The sequence below is a fragment of the Callospermophilus lateralis genome, chromosome 6 (genome assembly GCF_048772815.1).
Source record: "Callospermophilus lateralis isolate mCalLat2 chromosome 6, mCalLat2.hap1, whole genome shotgun sequence".
Taxonomy (NCBI): Eukaryota; Metazoa; Chordata; class Mammalia; order Rodentia; family Sciuridae; genus Callospermophilus; species Callospermophilus lateralis.
Genome location: NC_135310.1, coordinates 85761700 through 85783450, shown reverse-complemented (window position 1 = coordinate 85783450; position 21751 = coordinate 85761700). Strand labels below are relative to the sequence as shown.

At 34.2% G+C, this 21751-nt stretch overlaps 1 protein-coding gene across 4 annotated transcripts in view; it reads left to right on the top strand.

Moving 5' to 3' along the window:
• Window positions 1-21751, top strand: part of Myo6 (myosin VI) — a 156304-nt gene that overhangs the window by 61827 nt on the left and 72726 nt on the right. For all 4 annotated transcript variants that reach the window (XM_076858480.2, XM_076858478.2, XM_076858479.2 and 1 more), the window contains exons 3-6: window positions 4773-4842; window positions 9931-10004; window positions 16995-17124; window positions 19829-19934. In XM_076858480.2, the coding sequence (XP_076714595.2) occupies window positions 4773-4842; window positions 9931-10004; window positions 16995-17124; window positions 19829-19934 (380 nt within the window). The remainder of the gene's footprint in view (window positions 1-4772; window positions 4843-9930; window positions 10005-16994; window positions 17125-19828; window positions 19935-21751) is intronic.

Here is a 21751-nt window from a genome sequence, read left to right as displayed (position 1 = left end):
TTAAATTGAATTCATGTTCCATATTTACAGCAGACTGGCCTTTAAGCCAAAGTCCTAAATATTTTCTTTTCCCTGTCCTCTTTATTGGTCTTATATTTTGTCAACAGCAGTTTTCCCTCCATACTCTTGCCTTACTCTTGTGTGTGTGTTTCTCCTTCTCTTCTGCCCTTTCCTTCTGCAGGTGTTTATCAAGTCCTCACAACAAACCAGGTGGTATTGGGTGCTTTATTTCATTACTCATGGTTTTTCTTTCTTTTTTTTTTAAATTAATTTTTATTGTAGGTTGTTCAAAACATTACATAGTTCTTGATATATCATATTTCACACTTTGATTCAAGTGGGATATGAGCTCCCATTTTTACCCCATATACAGATTGCAGAATCATATCAGTTGCACAACCATTGATTTACATATTGCCATTCTGGTGTCTGTTGTATTCTGCTGCCTTTCCTGTCCTCTGCTATCCCCCCTCCCCCCTCCCCTCCCCTCTTCTCTCTCTACCCCCTCTACTGTAATTCATTTCTCCCCCTTATATTTTTCCTCCTTTCCCCTCACTTCCTCTTGTATGTAATTTTGTATACCCCTGAGGGTCTCCTTCCATTTACATGCAATTTCCCTTCTCTCTCCCTTTCCCTCCCACCTCTCATCCCTGTTTAATGTTAATCTTCTTCTCATGCTCTTCGTCCCTACTCTGTTCTTAGTTACTCTCCTTATATCAAAGAAGACATTTGGCATTTGTTTTTAAGGGATTGGCTAGCTTCACTTAGCATAATCTGCTCTAATGCCATCCATTTCCCTCCAAATTCTATGATTTTGTCATTTCTTAATGCAGAGTAATACTCCATTGTGTATAAGTGCCACATTTTTTTTATCCATTCATCTATTGAAGGGCATCTAGGTTGGTTCCACAGTCTTGCTATTGTGAATTGTGCTGCTATGAACATGGATGTAGCAGTGTCCCTATAGTGTGCTCTTTTTAGGTCTTTAGGGAATAGACCGAGTAGGGGAATAGCTGGATCAAATGGTGGTTCCATTCCGAGCTTTCCAAGAAATCTCCATACTGCTTTCTAAATTGGCCGCACCAATTTGCAGTCCCACCAGCAATGTACAAGAGTACCCTTTTCCCCACATCCTCGCCAGCACTTGTTGTTGTTTGACTTCCTAATGGCTGCCAATCTTACTGGAGTGAGATGATATCTTAGGGTGGTTTTGATTTGCATTTCTCTGACTGCTAGAGATGGTGAGCATTTTTTCATATACTTGTTGATTGATTGTATGTCCTCCTCTGAGAAATTTCTGTTCAGGTCCTTGGCCCATTTGTTGATTGGGTTATTTGTTATCTCATTGTCTAATTTTTTTAGTTCTTTGTATATTCTGGATATTAGGGCTCTGTCTGAAGTGTGAGGAGTAAAGATTTGTTCCCAGGACGTAGGCTCCCTATTTACCTCTCTTATTGTTTCTTTTGCTGAGAAAAAACTTTTTAGTTTGAGTAAGACCCATTTGTTGATTCTAGTTATTAACTCTTGTGCTATGGGTGTCCTATTGAGGAATTTGGAGCCCGACCCCACAGTATGTAGATCATAGCCAACTTTTTCTTCTATCAGACGCCATGTCTCTGATTTGATATCAAGTTCCTTGATCCACTTTGAGTTAACTTTTGTGCATGGCGAGAGAAAGGGATTCAGTTTCATTTTGTTGCATATGGATTTCTAGTTTTCCCAACACCATTTGTTGAAGATGCTATCCTTCTTCCATTGCATGCTTTTAGCCCCTTTATCGAATATAAGATAGTTGTAGTTTTGTGGATTGGTTTCTGTGTCCTCTATTCTGTACCATTGGTCCACCCGCCTGTTTTGGTACCAGTACCATGCTGTTTTTGTTACTATTGCTCTGTAGTATAGTTTAAAGTCTGGTATAGCTATACCGCCTGATTCACATTTCCTGCTTAGAATTGTTTTTGCTATTCTGGGTCTTTTATTTTTCCATATGAATTTCATGATTGCTTTATCTATTTCTACAAGAACTGCCGTTGGGATTTTGATTGGCATTGCATTAAACCTATAGAGAACTTTTGGTAATATCGCCATTTTGATGATGTTAGTTCTACCTATCCATGAACAGGGTATATTTTTCCATCTTCTAAGATCTTCTTCTATTTCTCTCTTTAGGGTTCTGTAGTTTTCATTGTATAAGTCTTTCACCTCTTTTGTTAGGTTGATTCCCAAGTATTTTATTTTTTTTGAGGATATTGTGAATGGGGTGGTTGTCCTCATTTCCATTTCAGAGGATTTGTCACTGATATACAGGAATGCCTTTGATTTATGCATGTTGATTTTATAGCCTGCCACTTTGCTGAATTCATTTATTAGCTCTAATAGTTTCTTTGTAGACCCTTTTGGGTCTGCTAGGTATAGAATCATGTCATCTGCAAATAGTGATAATTTGAGTTCTTCTTTTCCTATTTTTATGCCTTTAATTTCTTTCGTCTGTCTAATTGCTCTGGCCAGTGATTCGAGAACTATGTTGAACAGAAGTGGTGAGAGAGGGCATCCCTGTCTTGTTCCAGATTTTAGAGGGAATGCCTTCAGTTTTTCTCCATTCAGAATGATGCTAGCCTGAGGCTTAGCATAGATTGCTTTTACAATATTGAGGTATGTTCCTGTTATCCCTAGTTTTTCTAGAGTTTTGAACATAAAGGGATGCTGTACTTTCATGGTTTTTCCTTTTGCCTGAAATGCCACTCTTTATAACTACACGCTTAGCAAATGCTTATTTGTTTTTCAAGACTCTAATTGAGGTCAGCTTCTCCATAAAAACTTTCCACATATATGCAGTCTTTCCCTCACATGAAATAGAATTAACTATTGATTGCTTTTTTCCTTTGAGGATTGGTATAACATTTTAGTGCTCCTGTAATTTTGATTAAAAAGAATAGTTTCCATTGGTCTCCCCCTCTCCATTCTGTATTGTCAAGTACAGGAGTTATTTTATTCTTCTCTTCTGTCATTGGAGCTTGATGTACCGTATTTGCTGTGTGGTTGGTGATTAATGCTGAATGATCAATGTGTACTTGTTACATGATCTTTTACTAGGAAAAGAAAACTTCCTCCTTTTAAGAGAAAGCAATTTAATTGATAGAGAATTTTTTTTTTTCCTCCAGAAGAGAAGAAAATTGGGGGCTGGTTGATAATTTGGAGGATGAAGCAGGAGGGAGAAAAACCACCTTTCAGGACTCATTTTACCTGCCCTTAATGTTCTTGCAACTATGTTTCCCTACTTCCCTCAAGTTTCCATGCCCCCACTTCTAACTTCCTGGAATCTTTTTTATTTGGCATAACTACTGCCAGGATAGAACTTAACCCTGGAGTCTGGAGAGTTCTTACTCTTGTTGCCATGGCTGTAACAAATGAGCCCTTAGTTCTGTGATAGCAGCAGTTATTTCTGAATGTTTTTCTATAGAATTAGTTATATATTAGAGTTGTTTTTTTATTGCCATTCTTATACTTAATTCACATTATAGATTATTTAATTCACATTGTAGAATAATTATGTCATTCTTCCAAAATTTTCCATATTTATAGCATTGAGAATATGTGTACTAGTTTTTAAATAATTAACTTCTAGAATTTTTAGAGCATATAACAATTTTCTGAGTTAGACATGACTTTGAATTGAAATAGTCCTTGCAGCTTGGATTTTACTCCGTAAACTACAGTGATACCCTTGTCTAATACAATATACACAAGCACACATACAGATCTACATATATGATGATTATTTTTTGGTGCTTGGGATCGAACTCTACCTTGAAGTACACTATTACTAAAATATTATTTGACCTTGACATACATACTCTATTACTAAAATATTATTTTAAAAAAATTATACCATTTTCCTTTAAAGTTTTATTTGATGTGGTTGGAAACTTCAACCCCAAGAATAATTGTAGTTGTTCAGAGACATAAATTTATAAATAACTGTTAGAATATCCTGGTTTAAAATTTAATTCATGGGCTGGGGTTGTGGCTCGGTGATAGAGTACTTGCCTTGCATGTATGAAGTACTGGGTTCGATCCTCAGCACCACATAAAAATAAATAAATAAATATATTTAAAACAATTCTCTTTAGATGTAATTTGAGATCATTTGTTCTCTCTTACAAGATGTTATCTTAATTCTGCTGTGTCTACCTTAACATTTAAGTGATAAATAAATGCAGGTTTATTTATGGATATTTGTAATTTTATGGTCTAAATATTTTTGGGGACTATTTATGTTTCTGATGTATTTTTATATAGGACTCTGTGTCAAATATGTTTTACTCAAATAATATTAATTAAATAATAGTTTATTTTGTCACATCTTATTGAATGTTACCTTTTCCTTTTTAAAACATTAAAATTCCTACATATTCTTACATAAGAATTGTAAGTTTAAACATAAATTTTTTTATTTTTGAAGATGTTAAATACCATGTCTGTTACATTTAATGTTAATGTACTTGTTGTTTTGTCCCACTCTGAGTGTAAGAGCTTGTGATGCTTATTTACTGGTTTCCATTATTGGTTCTCATCCCATAGTAATAATGAATAATATTTTTAAGCAGTCATTATCCTCTTTTGGGGTTAATGCCTTGTTAAATAGTAGCTGCATTATATTTTAATAAAGAACATATTGTTTGCCATTACAATATATGCAACCAATTAAACTCCTTTACTTTTCTTACTATGAATCAGCCTCAAGTTTAATGAGCTTTTGTTTTGCTTGTTAGACATTTTTGGCTCTCATAAACCAAGTGTTCCCTGCAGAAGAGGACAGTAAAAAAGATGTGGAAGATAATTGTAAGTATGAAGTTAAAAATTAATGTTAACACAGAAACAGAAACTATTCTTCCATGACATAAATGGTTTAGGAAAAAAAAAATGTAGCCTTTTCACTTGAAGGTTCATCTGAATAGAGGAGCTCTGAAGTCCTAAATTCATTGTTGCTACAGATGAACACTTGGTGAAAGAGTCTCTTGAGTGTCTTTTTAGTGTTATTTCAGTTGTGCAAATATAAGGAATGGTAATAATTTACTCTGAAGCTGGAACTAAAGGTGTTTTGTTAAATCTTAAAAGTCATTGAAATTTATCTAGAGTCAGGTGATTTTTATAGTGGTTCAGTAATTTGGAAGTTGAGTCAGTGGGAATCATTAATATCACTCCTTGAAGCAAAGCAACATTAAAAATATATAATAACTACTTACAGAAAATTTTACTTCAGAAAATTATATTAAAACAAAAATTAATTTAACTTATAAATACTTGAACAGGTTTGGTGATGACCTTTATCCAGTGATAAATACTTCAATAATATGACCTTTATTCTTACATTTTCAACATTAAGAAGTAATCACATTTTAATTTTTTGAGAAAGGGTATATGTTAGCTTTCTTGTTAATAAAATACCCGAGCAGTCAACTTAAGAGAAAAGATTTATTTTGGTTAACAGTTTTGGAGGTTTCAGTTCATGGTTGGCCTCATTGCTTTTGGGCCTTTGGTGAGGAGGCACATCATGATTGGAGCATGTGGTTGAAGAATTTGCTTACCTCATAACAGCCAGGAAGCAAAGAGAGCAAGGAAGGGCCTGTTGCCTGCTTTGAGGGCGCATCTCCAGTGACCTAAGCCCTTCCACTAGGCCCTACTTCTTAAAGTTTTACCATCTTCTGGTAATACCAAGCAGAGCACTAAGCCATTAATATATAAGTCTTTGGGGGACATTCCATAAGCAAACTGCATCAGTGCGGACAGTACTTAGGGATCATATCCACTTGTCATGGGTTTCCTTAATGTTACCTGACATTAAAAACTCTATTTTAAGAAAAAATGATAAATGAATAGACTTGTTCTTACTGATGGTCATTGTAGTTCACTATTGCATGAGGACTGTAAATAGGGGTAGTACCCCATATGTAAATAGTGCTATCCTTGGATAGTGGTGGTATTAGAAGAACCTTGGGCAATGGGGTCAGGCAGGGCTGAATTCTGATTCTGACTATGCAGTCAGGAAGCTTATGTGCCCATAGCAACTCACTCTTTGAGATTCTCATCTATAAAATGGGAGTGATAATTATATGTTGCTTGCTTAGAGATTACATACTTTAAATGCTTGCCATAGTATCTGACCTCTGACAGACTCATTAAATGATAACTGTTATTAGGTACAAAGGTCAAGGAAAAAATGTGCAGTTCCTTTCCTTTCCAAAGTTTCTGGAGAGTATGTCTCATGAGATATGCATTTTTGAACAATAAAGTGAAAGTAAAAGCAGGAATACCTACCATATCTAAAATAAGAGAAAATTTATGTCTGTTAAAATTTGCTAGGTTATGTAGAACTAGGAATTAATCCTTTTCATATATTAAATTTTTTTCATTTAAATCAATGAATTGAATATTTTATTTTTTAATTTGTCCTAATTAGTTATACATGTTATTTTGACACATCATACATAAATGGAGTAAAATTTCTCATTCATCTGATTCTGCATGATGTAGAGTTACACAGATCATATATCATATGAATTTGAATATTTTAATTCTTTTTCCTTCTTTCTTTCAATAATAGGGATTGAGCTCAGTAACACTGTCCTACTGAGCTACATCCCTAGTCCTTTAAAAATAATTTTAAAAATTTGTTTTATTTAGTTATTCATGACAGTAGAATGCACTTTGATACATTATATATAATGGAGTATAATTTCTCATTCTTCTGGTTATAAATGATGTACCCCAGTCCTTTTTTAATTTTTATTTTGAGACAGTCTTTTTTATGTTACACAGAAAACAGTCATATTTTAATAAAGTGAATGCAAATAAGAGAGGAAGACACATTTTCAGATAGACAATGGTGAGACAGAGTCTTGTTAAGTTACTGAAGCTAGCCTTAGATTTGTGATCCTCTTGCCACAGCCTTCTGAGTAGTTGTGATTATAGCTGTGCACCATTGTGCCCAGCTTTAAAATCCATTTCTTAAAATATTCTTCCATTTTTTATTTCACCTTGATATACTTGCCCTGCTTTTAAATTTCCCTGACCTTAGTATGGATTTGCTGCCTCTTGCCCCTGCACGATGTGGATGTTAAATGTTCTCATGGTACAGTAAGTAGCCTATTCAAAGTCCTTTTTCTGAAGCACTGTCATTAATGCAGCTTAGGTTGTTGAGTGTAGGTTTTCCAGCTGAAGTGCTTCCTCCACTTAGTTCTTTTATCGTGCCTTGCCACCATACTGCTATCCTTTCCAAATGACATTGATATTTTCTTAGGGTCTCAAATGCATATATCAAAAATCCTTTCCTTTTTAATATATCATAGTGATAATGTAATTATAAATGTTGATGTCTATTCTGAACTATGTGATAAGCATTTGATTAAAACAGAAGTATATATTGTCTTTTGATAGTGCCCCAACAGTTTAATAAAATTAATTATCTCTTTTTAGCCCTAAGTTTTCTATGTAAAGAGTTTTATATGTAGGAATTAGTATATTTGTTTTGCATTTTTTATTTGATTCTTGGGCATTAATACCAGAATAGGAAAATAATTCAGGGATGTGAAGTCAGTAATCATAATGAAAATAATAGCATATTTTCATGCTGATTTTAAGCTACTATTACTTACATGACATATAATATTCTTCATGAATATGACCTGTCAGGTGTTGAGAATAATTCAGTATAGAGTATACATTTGGAAATAATCCCCAAAATTACTTTATTCAGTCTGTTTTTCAGTCATGGAATGACCCCTACAATAATATAAATCTAGAATTGGATTGACTTCAATTGTTTTGAAATTGTTTGTGACTTCCTATTTTTTTCTTTCAGTGAACTAGAGCTATATTGAATAAGCAGGATCTCAAATGCTCATAATTCTCTAGTCATATCTCTAAATTTAATAATGAAGTTGTAACTATTCTTCTTTGGAAATTTTTGATATTATATACTTTGGAAGTTGAGTCAGTAGTGGTGTCTCCTCCCCACCCCTACCAAAATATTTATTTATGAAGAAAGAAATTGTTTATACTTTAATCATATTTTATTTTTAATATTGGTTAAATTTTTAATATTCTTTTTAATATGGTTAAATCTGTGATAATTAGGCATAAGAAGTGAACAGTTCACATACAAGATTTCATATAAATAACCAAACCAAGTAACTCAAAGGTAAGAAGGAATCAGGTAGTTCAGGAAGCTATTTCTGGGACCCTTAAGAACATCTCTAGGTCACACCTTCAGGGAGGTGTAAAAAGTGGTAGGGACTTTGAATTTCTCACTCTGTCAAACTGAGAGTTGCAAATATTTTCCTCTCCATGTTTCATGAAAATGGAATAGCCCGACTATTGTGATTTAAGAAGGTTCTTCTGTCCAAATTCTCACTGTCTTTGGTACCTATTGGGGATTTATTTGGTTTAATGAACAGATATCCCTGAGAAGGAAGATGGTGAGTATGGCAGGTGATAGAGAGGAGAGCTAGCAATCATTCATTCACACGTCAGTACAAGTTTATAGGATTAACTTTCCAGGGAAGGTACACTATAGGATTAGAAACTTTTACTTAGAGTAAGCAGATGATATCCTATGACCAGGTTATTTCAGAGAAAAATGAGAGATGGTGGTTCAGTGGAGAACTTTGAATGAAGAAACATGAAACGTGTAAGCTAGACTTCTGGAAGATGAAAGTGGAAGAGGAGCTGAAAGAAAGAAAGATGACCAAGTAACAAAACCAGATATATATACCTTTGCAGTCTAACCCTCTCCAAATCCTTCAATTTGAAGGAAAGATGCTATTCCATTCTAAGGAAACTCCTCAGGAAAAAAAAAAAATCCTAATTTTATCCTGAATTAGCTTCATATTCTGGGTTAAGACTTACATAATTTCTCCAGGACTTATATTTCATCATGCCAGTTATAAGGACTGACAGAATGATCTGATGAGCCCTTACCAGTCTAAAAGTTCATCTTTTATATTTTATCTGTGAGATTCTGAGCATCAGAATGGATTAGTGTCTCATGTTGTTGTGTCAAAAAGTGCATTAAAATCAGGGCTCTTTAGAGGGTGATTGTTTTCTCTTGAATTTTACTTGGCTTTTTAATCAGCCTTCATCACTGTGTACACTCATTGCTACTTAGTAGAGGCACTCCCTTAGTTTGAAATTCATCATTTAAAAATATCATGTAGCTGGGCCTTGTGGTGCATACTGTAATTCCAGTGGCTTGAGGGGCTGAGGCAAGAGCATCATGAGTTCAAAGCCAGCCTCAGCAACTTAGTGAAGGCACTTAGCAACTCATTGAGACCTTGTCTCTAATAAAATATAAAAAGGGTTAGGGATGTGGCTCAGGAGTTAAGCACCACTGGGTTCAATCCCTGGTCCATAAATAAATAAATAAATAAATAAACAAACAAACAAACAAATTATCATGTAACACATATGTAAAGTAAATTTACTTTAAATCAGCCTCTGAGTTTTAAAAAGATGGAGTTAGGGCTGGGGATATAGCTCAGTCGGTAGAGTGCTTGCCCCACATGCACAAGGCCCTGGGTTCAATCACCAGCACCACACACACACACCAAAAAAAAAAAAAAAAAAAGATGAAGTTAAATCTAACTTAGTAATTAAATTTTAACTTGGGTCAGTCAGTGATTCTGATTAAGATAATATTATTTTTATTGATTTTTAAAAAAAATTTATATATGAGCGGAATGCATTACAATTCATATTATACATATAGAGCACAATTTTTATATCTCTGGTTGTATACAAGTATGTTTACACCAATTCATGTCTTCATACATGTACTTTGGATAATAATGTCCATCACATTCCACCAAAGATAATATTATTTTTACTTGTTTTTCTTCAGCTGTCTAATGATCTACAAATTTTATTTCCTAGGTTCACTAATGTATTTAAATGAAGCCACACTTCTCCATAATATCAAAGTTCGATATAGTAAAGACAGAATTTATGTAAGTATTTTACCTATGTTTTATGTTTTTGTGGAGATAATTATTTTACAAGCTGCTATTTGATTTCGCTAGGCTTGAAATTTTCTAACATGAAAGCATGCTTGATCTGAGCCAATCGAATAGAACATGAGCTCCACAAAGACAAGATGCTTCCTAACTTACTGCTCTTCTTCCTAACTTACTGCTTAGAAAAGGCCTGGTACACAGTGGACACTTGCTAAATATTTGTGGAGTGAAATAATGAATACAGAGCATCATTTAATATCTTTCAGACTTAAAAGTGCCTAATTTGAGTATTTAAAAAACATGAATTGTATTTTGTTGGATTTCTTGTTAGTAAAGATAGTATCAAAAAGTAACAAACAGGGTTGGGCGTGTGTAGCTCTGTGACAGAGCACTTGCCTCCCTTGTGTGAGGCCCTGGGTTTAATCCCCAGTACCACAAGAAAAAAAAAAAAGTAATGCTTTTAATGATTAAAAAAAAAAATAATAATCAAGAGTTTACACCAAATCTTTCAGTTGGATGCTTAACTCCTGTGTTTTAATTATAATTATTCTTTGAGCATGTATGGGATTTTATTCTAATATAACCTATTCATAGATTCTTTTGTTGGCTAGAGATAAATTACCCCATTGTAGTTCTCCTATTATAAGAATGGGGCTCTTCATTATTTTTGAACGAAGAAAACACATGGCTTCCTTGACACTTACTAGATCAAATGACAGTCTTAATCTTTTATATCACTATCAATTTGTCTAATTATACTTACTTAATTCTGACTAAATTACATATAGTCTTTGCCATCTGTCCAAGTAGTGACAGCTGGGAAATAGAATCAATCTAGTCTATTTCAAAAGAGTTTATTTGTCATCTTCCAGTTATATGTAATATTAAAGACTTTACTTTCTTGATATTTTTCAAAATTGACTAAAGAGTATATTTATGTTTAAATATGGGTATTCTTTTAAAAATATTTTTAGTTGAATATAGGCACAATACCTTTATTTTTTTTAATGTGGTACTGGGGATTGAACCCAGTGCCTCATGCATGCTAGGTAAGCCCTCTACCACTGTGCTACAACCCCAGCCCTAAATATGGGTATTCTTGAGTGGAAATATATTTAGAGGCAAAATTTACTCATCAGTAGCCTCATGATGAGTGGAATCTAAATGCTGTTTTAAATAATACAGTATTTTGAAATTTGTTAAAGCAAATTTTACTTGTGATAACATCAGTGAAAGTTAATTTGGATATAACAAATTATCATATTTCAAAGTAGAATTTTAGAACTAGTATTTTCAAGGTTAACTGAAGCCATGATTGCCGTTTTTTCCCAGCTGATTATGTCTTTTAGTTATAAAACCATTAAATATCTGTACTATATAAAATAGCTGTTATTACTATGATATATGTAAATGAAGGGGGCAATTACAATAATATATATAAGTGAAGGAAGCAATTTGGAGTAGTAGTTTAAATTTGATATTTTATGTTTCATAATGATAAAAATAATTACTATTCTGTCTTAGATTTGAGTAAAATAACAGCTAACCCACACTTAACATGTTCATGGTTACTAAAATTTCTGATCCTTTCCTCTTTTCTCCCTTAGAAAGATTAATATCTGGAATTTCTTTTATTTTTTACGTTATTCCAGGAAACATCTTTGAGAATGTTTGGAGCATTTTAGATAAGTACTCTGAGAATCCAGTGTTTTCATTTCTTTTCCACAGCTAGAAGCAGAAAAGAGAAAAAATGGCACATGTTTGTAATCCTAGCTATGCAGGAAACTGAGGCAAGGGGATCACAAGTTCTAGGCCATCCTGGACAATGTAGCATGACCCTGTCTCAAAAGAAAAATGTTGGGGATATAGCTCAATGGTAGAGTGCCCCTGAGTTCAACACTCAGTATTACACACACACACACACACACACACAGAGAGAGAGAGAGAGAGAGAGAGAGAGAGAGGGAAAGAAATATGGCCATGCGTGCCCTGGTTTTCTCAGTATTACTAAACCACAGCTATCTACCCAACTAGGAATATTATAAACCCTTTCGGTGCATTTTTTCTGATCTTTTAAGGCCACAGTTAAATTTTGAATTTAAAAACAAGCTTAAATTGCTCACTAAATGTTTGTCTCATCAGTGTTCTAGGCAGTGGTTAACATATATTGTTTTGCAGAGCTCTGGACCAAGAGGTCACCTCATAGCTAAATCACTATTTTGCATTCCCTGATGGGGATGGACCCAGAGCATATTAAAATCTTCAGTAGCAGGGTAAATCAAGTATGCTGTATAAGATGATAAATAACCAAAATTCTGCTGTAGGGACAGAATGAGGGGAGTAGATTTCATAAGTAGAGCCAACAGAAGCATCCTGATAGAGAAGGAGGCTTAGAGACTCTAATTTCTGTCTGTGGTGACTTGGTGGTCATGCCATCCATGTACTGGGAGAGGATATGGGAGGAAAATATTTTTTCTGAGGGAGATGGGAAGAGGTGATCATGACTTTGGATGGGCTGAGTTTGAGTTGCTTGTGATTGATAAGATAAAAGTATTATCTTCATCTTGTAAAAGTTGTGTAAGGGGTTGAGGTTGTAGCTCAGTGGTAGAGTGCTTGCCTAGCATGTGTGAGGCCCTGGGTTTGATCCTCAGCACCACATAAAAATAAATAAAAATAAAGGAATTGTGTCCATCTACAACTACAAAAAGTGTAAATACAATGGACACTACAGAAATATAGAAGATAATTAGAAATTGTTTTGAAAATTTGTACTCCAATAAAATAGAAAATATTGAAGGCATCGACAAATTTCTAGAGGCATATGATATGCCCACACTAAATCAGGATGATATACACAATTTAAACAAATAAATTTCAAGCAAGGAAATAGAGGACACCGTCAGAAGCCTACCAATGAAGAAAAGCCCAGGACCAGATGGATACACAGCTGAGTTCTATAACACCTTTAAAGAAGAACTAACACCAATACTTCTCAAACTATTTCATGATATAGAAAAAGAGCGAAAACTTCCAAACACATTCTATAGGCCAATATCACCCTGATTCCAAACCCAGACAAAGACATATCAAAGAAAGAAAACTTCAGACTACTATCTCTAATGAACATAGATGCAAAAATTCTCAATAAAATTCTGGCAAATCGAATACAAAAAACATATCAAAAAGATAGTGCACCACAATCAAGTAGGGTTTATCCCAGGAATGGAAGGTTGGTTCAACATACAGAAATCAATAAATGTAATTCATCACAACAGTACACTCAAAGATAAAAATCATATGATCATCTCAATAGAAGCAGAAGAAGCATTTGAGAAAATACAATACCCCTTCATGTTCAAAATATTAGAAAAACTAGGGATATCAGGAACTATCTCAACTTTGTAAAAGCTATCTATCTATTGCTAAGCCCAGGCCAACATCATTCTAAATGGAGAAAAATTGAAAAGCATTCTCTCTAAAAAACTTGAAAAAGACAGGGATACCTTCTTTCACCACTTCTATTTAACATAGTTCTTGAAACTCTAGCCAGAGCAATTAGATGAAAGAAATTAAACGGATATGGAACTCAAATTATCACTATTTGTTGACGGTATGATTCTATACCTAGAAGACCCAAAAAATTCCACCAGAAATCTTCTAGAACTTATAAATGAATTCAGCAAAGTAGCAGGATATAAAATCAACACCCATGAATCAAAGCCATTTTTATACATTAGTGACAAATCCTCAGAAAGAGAAACCAGGAAAACCACCCCATTTTTCAGTACCTCAAAACAAACAAACAAAACTTGGGAATCAACTTAATGAAAGAGGTGAAAGACCTTTACAGTGAAAACTAGAGAATGCTGAAGAAAGAAATTAAAGAAGACTTTAGAAGATGGAAAGATCTCCCTTGTTCTTGGATAGGCAGAATTAATATTGTCAAAATGACATACTACCAAAAGCACTATACAGACTCAATGCAATTCCAATCAAAATCTGAATGACATTCCTCATAGAAATAGAAAAAACAATCATGAAATTCATCTGGAAAATAAGAGATGCAATGTAGTCAAAACAATTCTTAGCAAGAAGAATGAAGCTGGTGGCATTACTATTCCAAACCTTAAATTATACTACAGAGCAATAGTTACAAATCAGCCTGGTATTGGCACCAAAATCGACTGGTAGACCAATGGTACAGAGTAGAGGATGCAGAGACAAACCGCCATAATTACAGTTATCTCTTATTAGACAAAGGTGCCAAAAACATACATTGGAGAAAAGATAGTCTCTTTGACAAATGGTGCTGGGAAAACTGGAAGTCTATATGGACCAAAATGAAATTAAACCTCTATCTCTCACCATGCACAAAACTCTACTCAAAGTGGATCAAGGACCTAGGAATTAAACCAGAAATTCTGTGTCTAATCGAAGAAAAAGTAGGCCCAAATCTCCATCATGTCAGATTAGGCCCCAACTTCCTTAATAAGACTCCTATAGCACAAGAATTAAAACCAAGAATCAATAAATGGGATGGATACAAACTAAAAACTTCTTCTCAGTAAAAGAAACAATCAGTGAGGTGAATAGAGAGCCTATAGAATGGGAGCAAATCTTTACCACAAGCACAACAGATAGAATACTAATTTCTAGGATATATAAAGCACTCAAAAACCCTAACACTAAAAACAAAAACAAATAACTCAATCAATAAATGGGCCAAGAACTGATCAGACACTTCTCAGAAGGGGATATTCAATCAGTCAACAAATTATGAAAAAATGTTCAACATCTCTAGCAATTAGATGCAAATCAAAAGTACTCTAAGATTTCATCTCAGTTAGAATGGCAGCTATTAAGAATACAAACAACAATAAATGTTGGCAAGGATGTTGGGGAAAAGGCACACTCATAGATTGCTGGTGGGACTGCAAAATGGTGCACCAAAATATGGAAAGCAGTATGGAGATTTCTTGGAAAACTGGGAATGGAACCACCATTTGACCCAGCTATCCCACTCCTTGGTCTATACCCAAAGGACTTAAAAACAGCATACTACAGGGACACAGCCTCATGAACGTTTATAGCAGCACATTCATTTACAATAGCTAAACTGTGGAACCGACCTAAATGCCCTTCAGTTGATGAATGGATAAAGAAATTGTGGTATATATACACAATGGAATATTACTCAGCAATGAAAGAGAATAAAATCATAGCATTTGCAGGTGAATGGATGAATTTGGAGACTATAATACTAAGTGAAGTAAGCCAATCCCCCAAAACCAAATGCTGAATGTTTTCTCTGATATAAGGAGGCTGATTCATAGTGGGGTTGGGAGGGGCAGCATGGGAATATTAGACAAACTGTAGATAGGGAAAAGGGGAGGGAGGAAGAGGGAGGGGGCAAGTGGGTAAAAAATGATGGTAGAATGAGGTGGACATTACTACCCCAAGTACATATATGAAGAAGACAGGAAGGTGTGAGTATACTTTGTATATAAGCAGAGAGATGAAAAATTGTGCTCTATGAATATAATATGAATTGTAATGCATTCTGCCACTATATATAACAAATTAGAATAAAAAAATAAAAAAAGCTACTCTAAGATTTCATCTCACTCCAGTCAGAATGGCATCTATTAAGAATACAAACAACAATAAGTGTTGGTGAGGATATGGGGAAAAAGGTACACTCATATATTGCTGGTGGGACTTCAAATTGGTGCAGCCAATCTGGAAAGCAGTATGGAGATTCCTTGGAAAACTTGGAATGGAATCACCATTTGACCCAGTTGTTCTTCTCCTTGGTCTATACCTAAAGGACTTAAAAACAGCATACTACAAAGGCACAGCCACATCAATGTTTATAGGAGCACAATTCGCTATAGCTAAATTGTGGAACCAACCCAGATGCCCTTCATTAGATAAATGGATAGGGAAACTTTGGTATATATACACAATGGAATATTACTCAGCATTAAAAGAGAATAAAATTATGGCATTTGCAGGTAAAGAGATGGAGTTGGAGAATGTAATGCTAAGTAAAGTAAGCCAATCCCCAAAAAACAAAGACCGAATGTTTTCTTTGATATGAAGATGCTGATTCATAATGATGATGGGGGTGATGGAGCAGGGAAGGAATGGAGGAACTTTAGATAGGGCAAAGGGGAGGGAGGGGAAAGGAAGGGGCATGGGGATAAGAAAGATGGTGGAACAAGTTAGGAATCATTACCCTAATTACATGTATGTACTTTGTACAACCATGACTTGAAAAATTGTACTCTATATGTATAATATGAAATGAATTGCATTCTGCCATCATATATAACAAATCAGGGTAAATAAATAATTCAATAAAAAATGAAAATTAGAGAATTTGCAGAAACATAAAGTGTATGTTCTGTGAGCAATAACACTAAATAAAAAGTATTGTGTAATTTATTTTGATTTTTGGCTACAGCCACTTTTGAGAGAAGATCGTTGATTGTGGCTTTCTTCAGTAGGATGGAATAGAAGTTTAAAATTGTATGTGACCTTAGATATGACTTAATCCAACTTTTTCTATTTTATCAAAACTGTTGTACCCTTTTTTGCTACATACTTAATAACCACCTTAAAATAAATATCATCAATAATATAATTAGCATACATGGATTTAACAAAAATGAACATAACACCCTGACTGAATAACAAAGGCAAAATAGCAATAAAGTAATCTATAATAAAGCTATATATTTATATGTAAATAAAGTTACATGCAGTACATAAAATTATATCTCACAAAAAATAGTGTTGTAAGTGATGGATTCTCTAGAAATGAGGGAATATTTACTGTTAGAAATGCAAATATTAAAATCCTGATTATATAGAGAATTGGAGGTATATATTTGCTGTATATTTTTTTTCTCCTATGAGTCTTGTTCAGCTTTGAATGAAAAAGTTAACTGGAAAATTTCATTTTATATTTTTCTTATTTAGACATATGTCGCCAACATTCTGATTGCAGTGAACCCATACTTTGATATCCCTAAAATATATTCTTCAGATACAATAAAATCATATCAAGGAAAATCTCTTGGGACAATGCCACCCCATGTCTTTGCAATTGGTAAGTGCTTTGCTTTTATTTTAATTCCTGTCTTTTCTTATATCATACAAATTTATATAGTTTTTCTCTTGGATTAATAGAAGATACCATGAATTGAATATTTATTTTTTGAATTTTTATTTTGTTTTTTGGATGTGTCAGCCTGGTTAGGAACAGGTATCCTGTACACAAGGTGGGGAAGAATACTTTTGCAGCCAACTCCTGGAGCAGTCGTACATCATTAACTTTGTTGGATGCCTGTGTCCTCTTAGGTGTTTCTGTCATAATAAAAGCAGTATTTTGATTCCTCAGTATGATCAGCTCTATCTTAAAAGTATCCTCCTTTAGGGGCTGGGGCTATAACTGAATGGCAGAGCACGTGCCTAGCATGCATGAGTCACCACATAAAAAATAAATAAATTAAATAAAGATAATGTGTCCACCTACAACTAAAAAAATATTTTTTAAAGAAGTATCCTTCTTTGCAGCCTTGAGGCCCAGACCTACCTCTCTTGCCCAGGTCATTGCCTGTGAGTGTGTTACTTGGGCCATGTTTGAGATGGAAGAGCAGGCTTCCTTCATGCAGTATTTTGCATCAGGGCTTTATAAAATTAAATAATTGAAAGTGGTACATACTGGGGAATCTGTGTACAAAAATAGGGCATTCTGTCTTGGCCTTTCTCAGCCTCTCTTCTTGAGGCTCTCTAGGTCTGAGGCATAGAGAGATGGAGTTATTTGGTCAGAGTTAGAAATTACTTTCTATCCTTTCCCCTGACAAGTCAGAGATGTTACCTCACTGCTTTGCTTCCACACATAACCAGCAGATGAATGCCATGTTTTGATGCTGGTTCTTAGTGCAGTTTCTCTTCGGGTTTTCCTGTTATACTTGTATTATGGCCTAACCAGGCTTCACTTTGAGATTGATGGGTGGTTGATGTGTGTGCCCTGTATTACTAAGCAGAATAAATGAATCAGCCAAGTCCAGTGTATCAGCAGATTTACTTTTAGTCTAAGACAGTTTGATGAACATTTGTATATTCTTTTATCAGCCTGCAAAATGGTGCACAACCCTTAGATCCTGAATATGTGTGAGCTCATCACTGGAGAGAAGTTACAAAGTGTAGACAAACTATTTTATTTTTAGTCTTTTATTGCTTAAGATAAAGTATAATAAAGTATTTAAAATGATTTTATAAAAGTGGGTGGAACAGGTTGTTGATAAATTGAACAAAGGAATGGGTGTACTCTTGCATATTGCTTATTAGTCAGCTTTACATCAATATAACAAAGTGCCTGGAACAGGCTGCTTATGAAGAAGTTTATTTAGCTCACAGTTTTGAAGGTTCACAAATAGCATAGTTAGTGCAGTCTCTGTGGTGTAACTGCCCCTTGGCTGCATTATATCATGGCAGATAGCAATGGCAAGAGCAAGCAAGTGATTACATTTTGAACCAGAAGCAGAGAGATGGGAGGGCCATGGCTTACTTTTTTATAACAATTCTCTTCTAAGTACTCAAAGGGTTTTAGGAGAACTATCTTCTGAGAGCATACCCCCAGCAAGCCAAGGAACCTCCCACTAGGCCTCACCTCCAAAAGATTCCACTACCTCCAACAATGCCACCCTGCAGTCCAAGTCTTCAATACAGTAATCCTTAGGGGATACCCAAACCTATTCCAACTATAGCATATGGTTTACAGTCTGTTCTTTTTTTTTCCTTGTTTTTAATTGGTTGTTCAAAACATTACAAAGCTCTTGACATATCATATTTCATACATTTGATTCAAGTGGGTTATGAACTCCCTAGAGTCTAAGTCATTTATAAAGATTTCTTTATTGGTATGGGTAGTACATGTTTGAGGTGAGAAATTGTCTTACTGAGCCAAATTAGTCAGGAACTATCTTAACTTGTTTTAATTTCAAACCAATTTAACGTAATTAAATTCTGCTTAATCTGTGTAGTCTTTTAAAATTTAAGACATTTTATAGCTTAAATTGTTGGAATGTAAGGAAGATAGTTAAAAAATTATAAACAATTGCAAGTCTTAAAATTTAAAGTAGTTTGCTTATCTTTGAAATGGCTGCAAATTCTATAAGATGTTTAAATTCTTAGGAGTATTACAGGGAATCTTATAGATTTCTTTTGCAATTATGTGTTTTTTATTTCCAGCAAAAAATTTGGTTGCCATATTTCTTAATTAGAAGCTTCTTACTTCTGCTTCTCTCTGAGGGCTTCATTAGTTATGCATAGTTAGCTTTTTTTTTTCTTTTTTTAAAAATCCCTCTGCAGATCTGCTGTGGATTAGGGAGAAAAGAGTCATAATTTGTAATATGTAGATATTAAAGCATGAACTTAAGAGTTGTTTATTTGGATTTCATGTTATTTAGCTGTTAGGGTAATAAGAGTGTTGAAAGAAGTAGAGTGCTTGCCTCGCATGCACAAGGCCCTGAGTTCAATCCCTCACACCACATACACACACAAAAAATTGGCAAGTCTTACTGTATGCTAATTGTACCTCAATAAAATTGACATAAAATTGTTTAAAAAAAAGAGTGTTGAAAGTAAATACTTTTGGAGATGTTATTTTAACACTTTTGAGTGCTAAGAAATTTCATTAACTGTTAATTTATGACTTCTTTAGGAGCAAGTGCTCTAAAGTGAACTTTTATCATTTAATAACTATATTTAGTGTATTGTTCATCATTTATGTGTTATTTTGACCCTAGCTGATAAGGCTTTTCGAGACATGAAGGTACTCAAGATAAGCCAGTCTGTCATTGTATCTGGAGAATCAGGAGCTGGCAAAACAGAAAATACAAAATTTGTTCTCAGGTAAGTAGTTAGCTAACCTGAAATATTTTTATCAGATTGACACTATTTTGGTGGTAAAAAACACATAATATCGAATCTGCCAACTTAACCATTTCTGATGTTTAGTGTACTCACATTGTTGTGCATACAATCTCCAGAAGTTTTCATTTTGAAAAACTGAAACCCATTAAAAAATCCTGTGTTTCCCGCTATCCTCACTTTCTGGCAGCTGCTATTTTACATTTGGATTCTATAAATTTACCTTACTTTAGATACCACATATAAGTGGAATCAATACAGTGTTTATCTTTCTGTTACTGACTTATTTCATTTTGCTCAACTTAAGATTTACCTGTGTTTAGGCTGGTGTTCCAGTAGTCCCAGATTATGGGAGACTGAACCTAGAAGTTTGGGACAAGCCTGGGAAACTTAGCAAGACCTTGCATTTTCTTTTTATGTATTTATTTGTTTTTGGTGGTGTTTTGGATGGAACCCAGGGCCTTGAACATGCTGAGCAGGTGCCTTACCACCAAGTGGAATCTCCAAACCAAGACCCTATCTCTTTAAAAAGATAGAAAACCCCCCAAACCCCATGTTATATTATGTGTTAGAATCTCCTTCCTTTTAAAGGCTGAGTAATATTCCAGTGTAGGGATACATTTTATTTATGCATGCATTTGTTGATGAGATCTTGAATTTTTTCCATCCTTGATACCGTTATGAGCATGAGTAAATATTTCTTTTGAGAATTTGAACAGGTTGAATTTTAACACCTTTGTATATTTTGTGGCATAGTTTGGAATGTGGGCTCTATTATTTTTAAGATACAATTACCTTATATGGAAGCTAGTCTATAGATTATTGAAAGCCAGCTCTGATGTTATTTGTATGAGTATCCTGGGAGAACCAGTGCTAGTTAGGCAAAGGGAAATTTAGGAATGTTCTTTCAAAACCCCAAATCCAGGTGGACATTCTCTTCTCAGTGTTTCTCTAGTAGTGTGCTTCAAACCATTTTTTCCCTTAAGCTTATGATGTTCACCTTTTTATATCCACTTCCCAAATTTTTCTTCAGTGTATCCCCTTTGCTGTCATCAAATTTAACTCCAAACACTTTGTTTAGAATCATAGCATTTTAAAAATGGAAGGAACCCTAGCATTTATTTTAGTTAGTTCTTTTAATTTACATACCTCGAAGTTAAATCTAATCATGATCTTACTGCTAGGACCAGCACATTCACTAGTACTGTTCCTGCTGTATTATGTATTATTCTCTGTAAATGTGTTTGCTTCTCAAAATTATTTATGTAAAACAAGTTGAAGAATTTGTTAATGCCTGTTATAGATATGCCATTCTCATTAAATAAATGCTTCTCTATACACTTGGAAGTGGTTCAATTTCTTATTCTTTCTCTCCTGAATATGATAGTCATATGATGGGTCTATGGTTAATGTAGGAAAATAAACAAAAAGCTAAGGAACCATACTTATAATGTACACTTACACTGTAAATAAGGATTGCTCTTTGTTTGGAAAGGTGCTAAGTAAGTAATTGTTTCATTGTGTCTTCTTTTCATGTAACAGCTCAAAGATTGAGAACTTTGTCTTGTTCAGCTGCAGATTGCCTTATTTTCTGTAGCCATAAAGTTGAATTAATAGGCAGTAACAAAAGGCTGTGAATCTCATGTTGTTGATGAATATTGCCATATGAACTATGTTATATATTTAAATCAAGTGGTTGATTGAAATCAGAATATTTCTAAAAACAGCTTAAAAAATAATGCTGGTTTAAACATTCAAGGCAATCCAAATCAAATTTTAAATAAATTTGAAGCTGTAAG